Source organism: Erithacus rubecula (genome assembly GCF_903797595.1).
Source record: "Erithacus rubecula genome assembly, chromosome: 6".
Classification (NCBI taxonomy): domain Eukaryota; kingdom Metazoa; phylum Chordata; class Aves; order Passeriformes; family Muscicapidae; genus Erithacus; species Erithacus rubecula.
This window is the reverse complement of record NC_136688.1, coordinates 51,125,833-51,137,859: the sequence shown is the minus strand read 5'-3', so window position 1 is coordinate 51,137,859 and position 12,027 is coordinate 51,125,833. Positions and strand designations below refer to the sequence as shown.

Genomic DNA, 12,027 nt, shown 5'->3' with positions numbered 1-12,027 from the left:
ACCTAGAAAAGTTATATGACATAGAAAGTGTTGTGACATTGATTTTGAAAGTAACTGGATTTTGAAAGCACCAGGTGTGTTACAACCTCAGTAAAAAATATCTTTGAAGAGTCATGTTCTTTCATTAAAAATCCCACCTCCAAAGCCCACTCCAAACATGCATAGGAACAGTATGGAAAAAAGAAATTAATAAAAGAAATTAACTCAATAATCCAGTTTGCAAAATAAGTTGAGTTTTCTGATGCAGATCATTTGTGCAATTACCTCTAGAGTGCCTCTTTTTGTTGGGTTTAGCACCAGGAAACGTTTGAGGAGGTTTTCACAGTCTGTGGACATGTAGAAAGGAATCCTGTATTTTCCCCTCAGCACTCTTTCTCTAAGTTCCTTGGTAACAGATCAAGAACAGACAGTAAATTGTAAGCAGCAAGTCATTTAAAATATTGGATAAAATAGTAGATAAACATGGTCAATATAGTCTACAAAAAGCTACCTTTAAGTTCTGTCCATCGAAGGGAAGAGATCCACTCACGAGAGTGTAAAGAATAACACCTAAACTCCAAACATCTACTTCAGGTCCATCATATTTCTTCCCTTGAAAGAGCTCTGGAGCAGCATATGGTGGGCTGCCACAAAAGGTATCCAGTTTATTTCCAACTGTAAACTCATTGCTAAAACCAAAGTCAGCTATTTTAATGTTCATATCTGCATCTAGCAATAGATTTTCAGCCTGGAAGAGAAAGAATGATTTGTAAGATGAATAAAGTACTTGATTTAGAATGCCATTGGTTGCTTTTATTCATTCTTAAAAGGCAAAAAGCTGAAATACCCATTACCATTCCCTTCCTTGCAAGGTCTTTAGGTGTGCTTTAGTCAATCATTAGCATATCCTGTTTTAAAAATCTCTGTACAACAGTTTCAGACTACAGGAGCTGTTTCACCACCTGAAAACTTGTTAGCATCTGTTTTTCTCCACAGAAATGTACCTTATATTTTGATCTATTCAGATGAAAATAAGATATAGTCTCACTATCCATACTTGATAGCATGTGGCATTCTTGCAGTAGCTTGGTAATAAACATAACCTTTAAAGTGTTTTCAAGTGTTCTTTTTATTTAGTGGTGGCATTGGTTTTGCTTTAAGTTACAAAGCTATGACAAGTTGAACAAATTATGTAGCAATACTATTAATACAAAAAGCAGTGTTTAAAGAAGAGATAATGCTTTTTCATACCAAGCTGCAAAGAAGCCATATTTCAGTTTCATTATCACTACTGGTAATACATTCTGTTCAACATTAACTCTTGTTATATCTCTATCAAACTACACTTTTAGGAAAAAAAAAAAAAAAAGATTTCTCAGCTAACACTGACCTGCATTAGATCTGATTGTGATCACTGGGGGAGAGGTTATCTTTCAGCAGCCATAAAATGTTTGCATTTAAAAGCCTTATAAATCCTCTTCCTTTTATTTAAAATAGTTCAAAGCTGCAAATATTTCTCAAAACTTGCTATAACATATGTAAATAAATCAATAAATCAGAAAGTTCAGTATAAAGTGTATTTTACAAACTATAAAGGTCACACCCACAGGTACAGAGATTGACACACATACATTGCACACACATTTTCCTACTCACCTTGAGATCTCTATGAACAATATGCTTTTGATGGCAATACTGCACTGCAGATACTATCTAGATAAAAAACAAGCCAAATTATGTAAGTAACATCTCAAAAGAAGCAGGAGCTTTAATCAAATATTTCAACATTTATTACTGAAGTTGACATGAAGTTATCCAGTCAGACCTGCATAACCAATTCCTACAGTGACCAGTATATTTGGGAGAAAGCTGCTGAGTAACTTTGATGTTATTTGATCTATTTGCTTTCTCCTATATTTGAACGAGGATTTTGTTTTTCCTGTGGGGCTAATTACAGACCAGTAGAAGCAATGACTTTCAAAAAGGTTACTGAAGTATTTCCATTCCAATACTGTATACAGCTTTCTCCTAGACTGAGGTTTTCCAGGCTCTCTCCAAAGGTGATTTTTCATGCCATGCCAGAGAGAAAAAGGGTAAGAAATGGGCTTTGGTTATTTGAGAAACTACTGGGAAACAGCCTGTTTGTCAAAAATTTATGCAATGACAAGCAACTATGCATCTGACAGAGATCTGCTGTCTAAGTGTACATGGTTTAGTGTATTTTGTATACCATAGCAAGCTCAATGGAAAAACCCTCTTAGGTCTCTCAGGCATAATGGAATAATTTCTTCCATCATAATTTCCAAATATCATAAAGCTTTTCCTACTTTATATAGCAAATAAAACAATATAAAATATAAAATTAATATAAAATAGCATATAAGCTATTTAAACAGTGCAGTGTTATAGTACATTGCTTCTTAAGGTCATAAGCATTGCTGCAGAACTTCACACGTATGGAAAAGCTGGATAAGGTATTATTTATACATGAACAATGCATTTTGTCATGCATGCATGGTCAGAATTGAGGCAGAAGCTATGACTTCTTAAAATAAGTGGAAATGCACATAAAAATAGTAACTGCATTTAAATAAATATATTTTCAGTCTTCATTCAAGAAGAAATGAGGTAGCATTACTGTTACAGGAAAATAACTCATGATCAGATCACCAGTTGAGAGTAAGGATCCTCCTGTACTGTAAGGAGCAAGGGATCTTGGCCTCAGCATTCAGAGCACATGAAAGGTATTGCTAGGTTCTTGGTAGTTCAAATAACTGATGCACCACTAAGCTCTGTATTTGAAACTGAAGCACCAAAGTGATCTTTGTGCCCTGTATTCACTTGAATCACTTACATGCAAAATGTGACCTCAGAAAGCAAGTAGACAGTGGAAAGTTGAAGTACTATTTCCATTCCCTACACCTTCATTCTAGTTTTGCTTTTTCCTTTATGCACTGGTTCCCTCTTTCAGACTCCAAATTCAGCTTTTTACAGTTACTGAAACTGCCAAAGTGCTCCCATGCCACCACTTGTCCCATCCTTTTGGTTTCCCTTCCTTTTCTCTCTGCTGCCATCACCTCAGTGCCAGTCACAAGCTCACTCTGCAGGGGCTTCCAATGCTGACAGTCTGACAAACACCTCAGGCTTTATTCAGGATTGCAGAGACACAGCACTATTACCACTCACTCCTGAACTCCTTTACTGTCACTGCCTGAGAGTGGAAGGCTGAGCAGATGATCAATCAGTAGTTTCCTTTGGAGATGCTTTTGAACTCCTCTGCATTACAACAGGAAGGCACAGAGACTGCAGAAGTGAGTCCAAGCCACATGAAGTGAAATAATGCAGTATGTAGGACATTAATAATTGAAGAACAGCAATCATAACTGAATGGAAAATAGCACAAAGCATGGCTGCACCAGACTGAAAGCCTTGCCTTCCACCTTCCATCACTGTTTCCACTGACAGCTCCCTCACTTCCTAACCCTGTGTGAGGAATTTTCTGACGCTTGGCAGGTGAAGAGAAGAAGGGAAAAGGCATCTGAGCTTTTTGCTAGAAGTAACAATTGGAGCATTGAAAGACTTTTCTAAAGAGTGATTTTTAAAATCTGTATAAATATAGGGTTTAAAGAAATTTTCTCTAGGCAGAGAAACTATTCTCTAAAAGGATTAAATTAAAGGGACCTCTCAAGGGCCCTTCCACACTACTAAGAGCATTCTATTGCTTTACTGGAACACACCAATAAGATGTACTTTGTGGATTTTATAATTTTCTAAGATCTGTCCTAATATCTACCAGCATTAAGATTTCCAAACTGCTTCAGCAGGGAAACAGTGAGAAGACTGAAGAAAGCCAGATCTGATTGCTTGCAGAAAAGAGAGGGAATTAATACACACAAATTTAAGGAGACTTGCTGCTCTGCATCAGATTTTTCTGTGGAAAAAGGATGAAACTGAACCAGAACTTCCTTATTACAGACTTCCAGGCAGAAGAATAAGGTGACATTAAGAATGCAAAACATTCTCTATTTGAATTTCTCACACATGGCAACACAAAAGGAGTTTGAAATGAAGAACTGTATAGCATAGCTGTATTCTTAGACTTTGTTCCTTCTGTGCTCCTTGTCAAGTGCAACTGTAATAATATGATTACTGTCTTTTACATTCTATTTTTCTGCAAAAAACCCTACATATGGTTAACAAGATGGACTAAAAAATAGTTCCTTTTTATCTTTAACAAGCAAAGAAGGGAGAACTACCAAATTCTGCTCTTTGCCTGCTAGAGAGGAAGTGTCTCCTCAGACAAAACACAAGTTTTTGGTCCAGAAATCACATCTACTGAAAGAAGAAACATGATCTGAAAACAAGATATAATACAACCTATTGTAAGAACTAATCTCAATACCATGGCACAACTGTTTCTTCAGTTCAGAAAGAGCCACTGTCTGCTAAAACAGTTAACAAATTTTTTAAAAAAAGAAGACTCTTATGTCATAAGCCTCTATCTAACAGAGAACAGCTGCACTGCATCAGATAAAAAGTCTGCAGAGTGCATTCTTCCTCCAACAATGACCAAAAGCAATACAAAGCTATTCCAGGACTACAGTAAGGTGAAATGAATAGTTTTATGACCTGTGAACCCAGCAAGATCTAGTTTCCTTGTTTCCTTTGACACTGTCCCTCAGCCTGGGCTTTAGCATCTCATAAAATGCCAAGCTCTGATCAAAGTTACCTGACTTTCATCCAGCATGAATGCTTTTCTCTCTAGCACAGCCCAATCAGCTTGTGCTACAGTTTCTCTCCTCTGCTTATTTCTAGAGTTCTCTCTTTTTTCCCCAAGAACTGAGGCTTTTAAAGCTTTCAAAAACCTCCCTCCTTTGAGATCAAGGCCCTCTAAAACTGGTTGAGCTCAGCAGCCAGGAAATCAGCTGTTGGGGGAGGACAGAACACAGCTGTCTGCACCAGGAGACTTGCAAGAGAAAACTGAAAAGGGTATTCCTGTGCATACAAGTGAGGCCATCTATATATCTTTATAAACAGCATGTATTCTACTGAAATTAAAAAAAAAACAACAAAAAAAAAACCAAACAAAAAAAAGGCCCAAACAAACAACAAACCAACTCAAAAAACCATCAGGCTCAGAGTACATAAACCCAGTTCTTGATGGGTCAAATACCCAGCTCAGCAGGTAACTCCCTTTTAAATTCTTTTCCTCCACACTTCTTTTTGAAAATGAAGCCACATATATCCTGTACTACCCACACTATCCCATAAATTAAGCACTAAGTGTACCTGTAAAACATGTTTGACCTGTTTCTGCAAGTTTTCACTTAAAGGGGAGTAAAATTGTTAGAAAAAAATGGTGTTTATTGAAGAAACATGCTATTTTAATGTAATTACTGCAAGATCTTTTTCCACATAGCTCCTGATGAAAGAAATTGAGGACTAAGAACAGAAAGTCTATCAGTAGAAGTTTCCAATATTCACATCTGAGAGAGAACAGTCAATCCTCTCAAGTTACTCTGAAGCTCTTCAAGTGACATTACAAAGGCAACAGCCAGGGATTTAGAAGAGATGGCTGAAGTGGGAATGACTGTTTCAACATCCCACCACTTCTACTCCCAACACAGCATAGAAGCATAAACCAGAAACCTTCAATCAAAGGAAAGCTCTCTACCTACCAGAATATGAAAGTGAAGGCACCAGCTTTAAAAAGACTTTGTTGAAGAGTATCATTTTTCCTTACTGTCAAGCTGTATAACTCCAGTAATCACAAATTACTTTTGGGGAGATGAAGTCTACAGCTGCTTTTGGGTTGTTTTGTTTGGTGGGGGTGGGTTTGATGTGGGTTTTTTCCTCAAAAGATTAGGAAGGGTAAATAAAAGACTTTATGAGATGTGAGAAAACGAAGCAAAATCATTAATTTAGTTCCTGGGAGTCTCATATCTTACATAAAATTTCTTTTATGTATGGCTAAGCTTAAGTGCAACCATCAGAGCCTCCCCTTCCAACAGGGAAACTGACACATCACTGCCATGGTCCAGCAGTTTAAAGCCCCTACATACCATTCAAAAAAACACTCTTGTCCCTACTAATTATTTTCAAGTATCATTAAGCTGGAGCATAATTTTGACATTTATTATTTTTCTGGATATTACCAAGGCTATCCAAGTGACCAAGTGGCAAATTTCAGCACACGAGCAGGAAACAAATGTATAAGACTGGTCAGATCAGAGACTCTTGATGCTACAAGAGCATTTGAATTCAAATTAGCAATGCAAAAATATCTGGATATGTTCAGTACTGCTTTACTGTAGAATGGAAATGCTTTTTGCAGATCAATGAAATTCCAGTATCTTTAGTCATCATAAAGAAAGCTAAACTAAAAAGTCTAGAAATTACTTTTCTGTGACTTTTTAAAACAGCTATTAAAGAGTATTTTCTCATGTAAGCAGAAGAATGTGAATGGATCACTACTATATGCACTGTCTGCATTTTGAAACTGGACTGTTTGTAGCCTGTTACATTTGAACAACTTCCAAAATGTTACAGACCTGCTGAGCTAAGGACATATGAAATCAGCCCAGAGGAAATGCATTTTGGAATGGAATACACTTCCAAACCAAGCAGTCTTTGTGTTCTGGCACTCCTGGACACCCTGGCACTCAGCACTAAAGAAACCAGCACCACTGAACAGACTACTGACTCCTTTAAAGTACTGCTGTGACCTAAGCATTTTCTTACTCAGAGTACAAGCTCACAACATGCTGAACACTGCACAGAACAGCTGTTTTACTCATTTAAGCATTAAAAACAGGGGTGAGGGGAAAGCTGACATATAGGAATGTTATACATACAGGAATGTTATACATACCTGTCTAAATTTAGCTCTAGCCTCCTTTTCCTTCATTCTTCCATGTGCAACCAGATAGTCAAACACCTCCCCTACAATTCAATAAGGAGAAACATTAATGCCAATTTCAGAATGTAGAGATTCCTCTCCAGCAGTTGCCCACAGCAGCTTCACCAGAATAACTGTACTTTAAGTTTATGATTACAGGACAGCTCAAGAGAACAAGGCACAACTGCTGTGCAATTTACTACACCATCATATCTTTTACAAGAAAGTAATGAGTGACTGGACATACAGAAAGGAAACCATTTCCTTCCAATTACTTAGGATAGAAACTGAGCAGCATACTTCTGTTTTGTAAACAAAGATGACATTTACCCCTTCACAGATTTTCTCACAAGTTTCTTTTGCTTCAGAAAAAAACCTCCTTCATATATGAGAAGAGCTGATGATATTTGTAAATCCATCATACCAACACAAATTTTAATTTGTGCATGTGCATAAAATGGTTCTAAACAAAATCAGAAATCTTTGCTTTAACCTAGGCCTGTGAGAGGTATCCACAAGGAGGGTCACAAGAATGAGCACAGTAAGACACACCAATATAATCCTCACACAACCATCATACCTGTAAAATACCCTGAACAGGGCCACTGTTATATAGCTGTGAATGACTAAAGATTACTGAAGATCTACTGAGTTTCAGCTCTTCCCCTCTTTAATCAATGCAGCCATTTTAGAGCACATTAATACAGACTACAATGTTTGAGCTTTAGGTGGAGGCCACTGGCTCATGAAACACTGACATGTTTGTGAAAGCATGGGAGATTTTCCTTACTAGAAACCAACCATCATGTACTACAAATACAGAATAACAACACAGTTTAAAAGTCCTCTCCAGTATGCAAAAACCATAAAAACTTCAGAAGTGGTTCAAATATTTAAACATTCCCTAGTGAGCAAGGAAACATGCTTTTGTAGACAGCCACCTCACAAGGGAAGAGCTGAGTAATATCATGTTTATTTTTTTAAAAGATGCAACTCCACTAGACTGCAATAAAAAAGTAATCACACTGCAGGAAAAGTAACAACTGAGCCATCTGAGGGAATGTCAGGACTTCCAATAAAATACTCTTCCCTCTGCAGTGTATTCTTTAACACTCAACTCAGCTAACTCTCTCAGCTGTATTTCACAGCTGTTTCTTAAAAAACCTTGAAGCAGCAAACCTGAATACTTCTTCATAATTCAGGGAAAAAGATATCAGGGAAAGAATGATCCCAAATTTATACGAAGCACTGCAGCTGTAGCAATAATGTCTCTCATCCTGCAGCCAGAGTTCATCTGCATTGTGATGACCTCCATCTTGATAAAGAGCAAACAGGGAAACTGATGCCTGGCACTGTCATTATCAGCCATTCCTCTCTTGAACAGCATGGCACATCAAAAGGTACTGCTCCTGGCCTTTTAGACCTGTACAGTACTTACCTCTCCCTTATCACCCTGTGAAAGGTCCTCACTCCTGCAGAGAACCACTGGCCTTTCTACCTCCTAGAAGCCAATCACTAGATGGCAATAAGACTTCACTTTTAAGTCTAGTACTATCAAACAACACAGAGATGTCTCCTCAAACACCTGTACTAGTCAATATTTTAATGGCACAATACCCATTCTGTTCCTGTTTAAGCAAATCTTGGCTGAGCATTTAGGAAGAAGCTGGCAGAAAACCCTGGTAAGCAGAGAATCTTGCTTTATTTGCAGCAATTGATTAAACTTCACATAATCTAATGTAAGAGTTTGAATTCAATGCTGATTTTCTCTGAAAAAAAGTCTATCTCCTACTTAAACCTAAAGAAAAGCTTCACCTGTTTGAGATTCCCAGGTGCTGGTGCTCAAGGGTCACACTGACAAGCTGAGTGATATTAAGTTCTAGCCAGCAAGGAGTAACTTAAGCCTGAATACCTTAATTCTGGCTCTGGTGAAAATATCTGACACTGCAGGATGTGCATTTTTCCATCCTCTCCACAATCAGAAAGAGCATTTAAGCTCCTCCTAGAATGGCATAAGGCTAAGCCTAACAATCCTTGACAGTAGAAAGCCTGTGATTAAGATATGTAAGATGTCATCAACATCTAAAAACAGAAGTTGCAGTGCTCATGCTTTTGAAAGTAACAATTAAAGAAACACAGAAATGTTTCATCTGAACATGATTTTACCAAATATCCCATATAAAATAGGACACCAGAGGCAGGGAACTGAATGCAATAAATTGAGAACATTATTATTTGTTATGGGCAGGAACAATCAGTGGCCAAGGAAAGAATCCCAGTTGAGTTGTGAAAAAAAAGCAAATGTCACTAAGTTGTAGGAAGTTTAGAAGCTGGTTTTACAAGTAACATTTATTATTTATGGTGACCAAACAAGTCCCAGTGAATATTAAAGATTTTGCTTAATATTTTACACTACCTTGACATAAATATTTGCTGAAAAAGAAAGTAAAACTTTCAAGAAAACAAATGCTTTCTCTCACTTGGCAATTTGCTTACATGTCTCCCTGCAGCAAAGAGGTACTTACCCCCACTTGCATATTCCATTATTAAATAGAGAGTTTTTTCAGTTTCGATGACTTCAAATAGCTTCACTAGGAAAGAAAGACATTTAGTCATCAGCAAACTAGCTGCAAAATCATTGTTAACCCCCCCTAGAATTCTGTGAAATAAAAACACCCCAAGTGTTTGCCTGCCACTAGGTAATATCAGACTATTTACTCTAAAGAAGCTTTCTGTTTAAGGTTCCTAAGTAGAAAACACTGCAACACATTTGGTAAACTCATACAGAATAACATATTCTGAAGGAACAATACTTTGCTTCATAGGAACATAAATTAAACTAAGCAGCACATGCACAGATTTGAGCATCAGCAAAAGCCACATATGTGCACTGAACTGACATGTGGTGAAAATCAGATACCAGTCCCATAGGAGTACCACATCATTTGAATGTACAAACTTGAAAAAATTCTTGACCACTTCTTGGTTTTGGTTTATATGCTAATTTTAATGAGAGCCTGAATTCAGTCAAAAATCAATACTATACTCAAAAAGAGCAAATTTATCACTGAGCTATGCAAATATCAGTTCTGAGCAAATGGACCAAAATATTTATTTTACTATTTTTTTAAACACAAAGTTCTGAAATATAATTTATTACTGCTATTTAACAGTAAATTCAGACTCTAGTGCAAAACAATCTTTTAAACTCATGCCACAACAATCTTAACAGTGAAAAATCAATAACTTCTCTAGAGATGGAAATTATGTGAAAGAAACAAGATACCTATATTTGGATGATTTAAGATCTTCATTATTCTTACTTCTCTAAAGAGCTGAAATAAACATAAAATGTGAAATAAGTTAATGAAATCACTAACAAACAGCCATTCTCCTTAAAGACTGATGTCTTTGATAAAGTCATTTAAAGACAAAGGACAAACATTATTAGCATTTCAATGATGTTCATGAAATAGGCACTTCTTGAAGGGAAGAGTTAAATGCTTCTTAACAACCCTCCCAAACAAATCAACCCTCAAAAACCTGAAAACACCGAGGAAAGACTCCAGACAGCTCAGGAAAGAAGTGACTTTAGCCCTGTGGTTTGCAGACTTTTGGGGTCAGAAGACCATTGTGAACCCACCCAGCTTCCTGCTGACCAGTACATCTCACACATCCTTCACTCCCTTCACAAAAAGTACAGCCCCAAACTTTTGTGAATCCCCAGCAGAACAACTTTAGAAACCATTGCAATATGTTACTGGTATGAATTCAGCATTCTTCAGTACTTTGCTAAAGCCCAGGAACCTGCTACAACAGCAGATCACAGATGAAAAATGAGCTGTTTATAGTGAGCAAAAATCGTGTTATCCAACTACACCAGCAAGGAGCAAGCTCTAAGGAGATAAAGGAAGAGAAGACCAGCCCTCAGCCTTTCAGAAGCACTGCTGCAAGGCAACTGAGGCACAGCAGCATCTAGTCCAGGGTCTGCCAGCACAGCTCCACTGACTCACTCCCAGACACAGCCTGGAGCTGCTCAGTGCCCAGTGCAACACGCTGAATGTGCCTGCCAAAATTAATAGGGCAGAACACAAACGGTGTTTTCCTGACCCCATCGTGCTGCTGCCCTTTATGCAAGCACTGCTGTTAACAGTACAGGAATTATTTAACAGAAGAATCTCACAAAACAAACACAACTCCCTCATATAAATGCACTCCATCTCTAGCCCACCCAGAGGATGGTGGTGAGGGGCAACTGCCCATTTCAAGCTGCAGGATGACATTATATCCTCTGTCCTAAATCCAGAGATAGTGTACTGATTGTAAGGATATTGTCATGTTTCATGTTGCCTGAGTAATTATTTCAACTTTGCCTGTCACACAGAGCAAACTCCATCCTTCTGCAACTGAATGAAAATATGGAGTGACATTTAACAAACTAGAAATGAAAGCAAAGACATGACTCAAGAGTTGCTAATTATTTTCACCTCTCAAAACTCTTCTGCAAAAGACTATTGTAAGATACACAAATTCACAACTGTAATACTAAAAATACCACAGGTAGTGTTACTGCAATATAAAACATTGCTTTAAACAAAGCAGGGAAATAGCAGATTAATTAAAAGCAATTCCAAGATAAAATACTATAAAACACTTGAAGCACAAATACTCTTGTATTCAGATAACCAAAGAATTCTCTTTTTATGGACTATACTACATGGCAGCCAAGTGTGTAGCTGTTCTTCTGCAGCTCCTCTGTGCCAGCCCAAGATTTGAGAGGGCTGATGCTCTTGAGTGTCAATTATCTTCTAACAGCATGCTTCAAAAAGTGGGAGTAATCAAGAGAAACCTAACAGAATTATTATTAGAAACCTAACAGAAATTTCTACAGGACTATCAGCAACCTAACAGATCACACTGAACTTCACATAAAGAGACTGAGGCAGAACAGAAGTCCACAGGTCCAAGGGAATACAGACATAGGAAAAAACCCAAGAGTCTTGTAAATATGGGAGAGGGATAACAGCATTGTTAAATATAGTAAGGAGGAAAAAGTGCTGCTGGAAGATTTGGCTCAGGTCAGATTTCAGATAAAGTGAAGAAATTAGGTAGGTCTATATATATTAGCAACAACTCAAGAATTTGTAGGT

At 37.4% G+C, this 12,027-nt stretch overlaps 1 protein-coding gene across 21 annotated transcripts in view; it reads right to left on the bottom strand.

Annotated features, from left to right (window-relative positions):
* MARK3 (microtubule affinity regulating kinase 3) overlaps positions 1-12,027 on the bottom strand; it is a 60,208-nt gene that overhangs the window by 24,687 nt on the left and 23,494 nt on the right. For all 21 annotated transcript variants that reach the window (XM_079308883.1, XM_079308899.1, XM_079308894.1 and 18 more), the window contains 6 exons: positions 10,164-10,212; positions 9,403-9,468; positions 6,851-6,921; positions 1,636-1,692; positions 491-727; positions 265-384 (listed from right to left, as the gene is read on the bottom strand). In XM_079308883.1, coding sequence (XP_079165009.1) covers positions 265-384; positions 491-727; positions 1,636-1,692; positions 6,851-6,921; positions 9,403-9,468; positions 10,164-10,212 — 600 coding nt within the window. The remainder of the gene's footprint in view (positions 1-264; positions 385-490; positions 728-1,635; positions 1,693-6,850; positions 6,922-9,402; positions 9,469-10,163; positions 10,213-12,027) is intronic.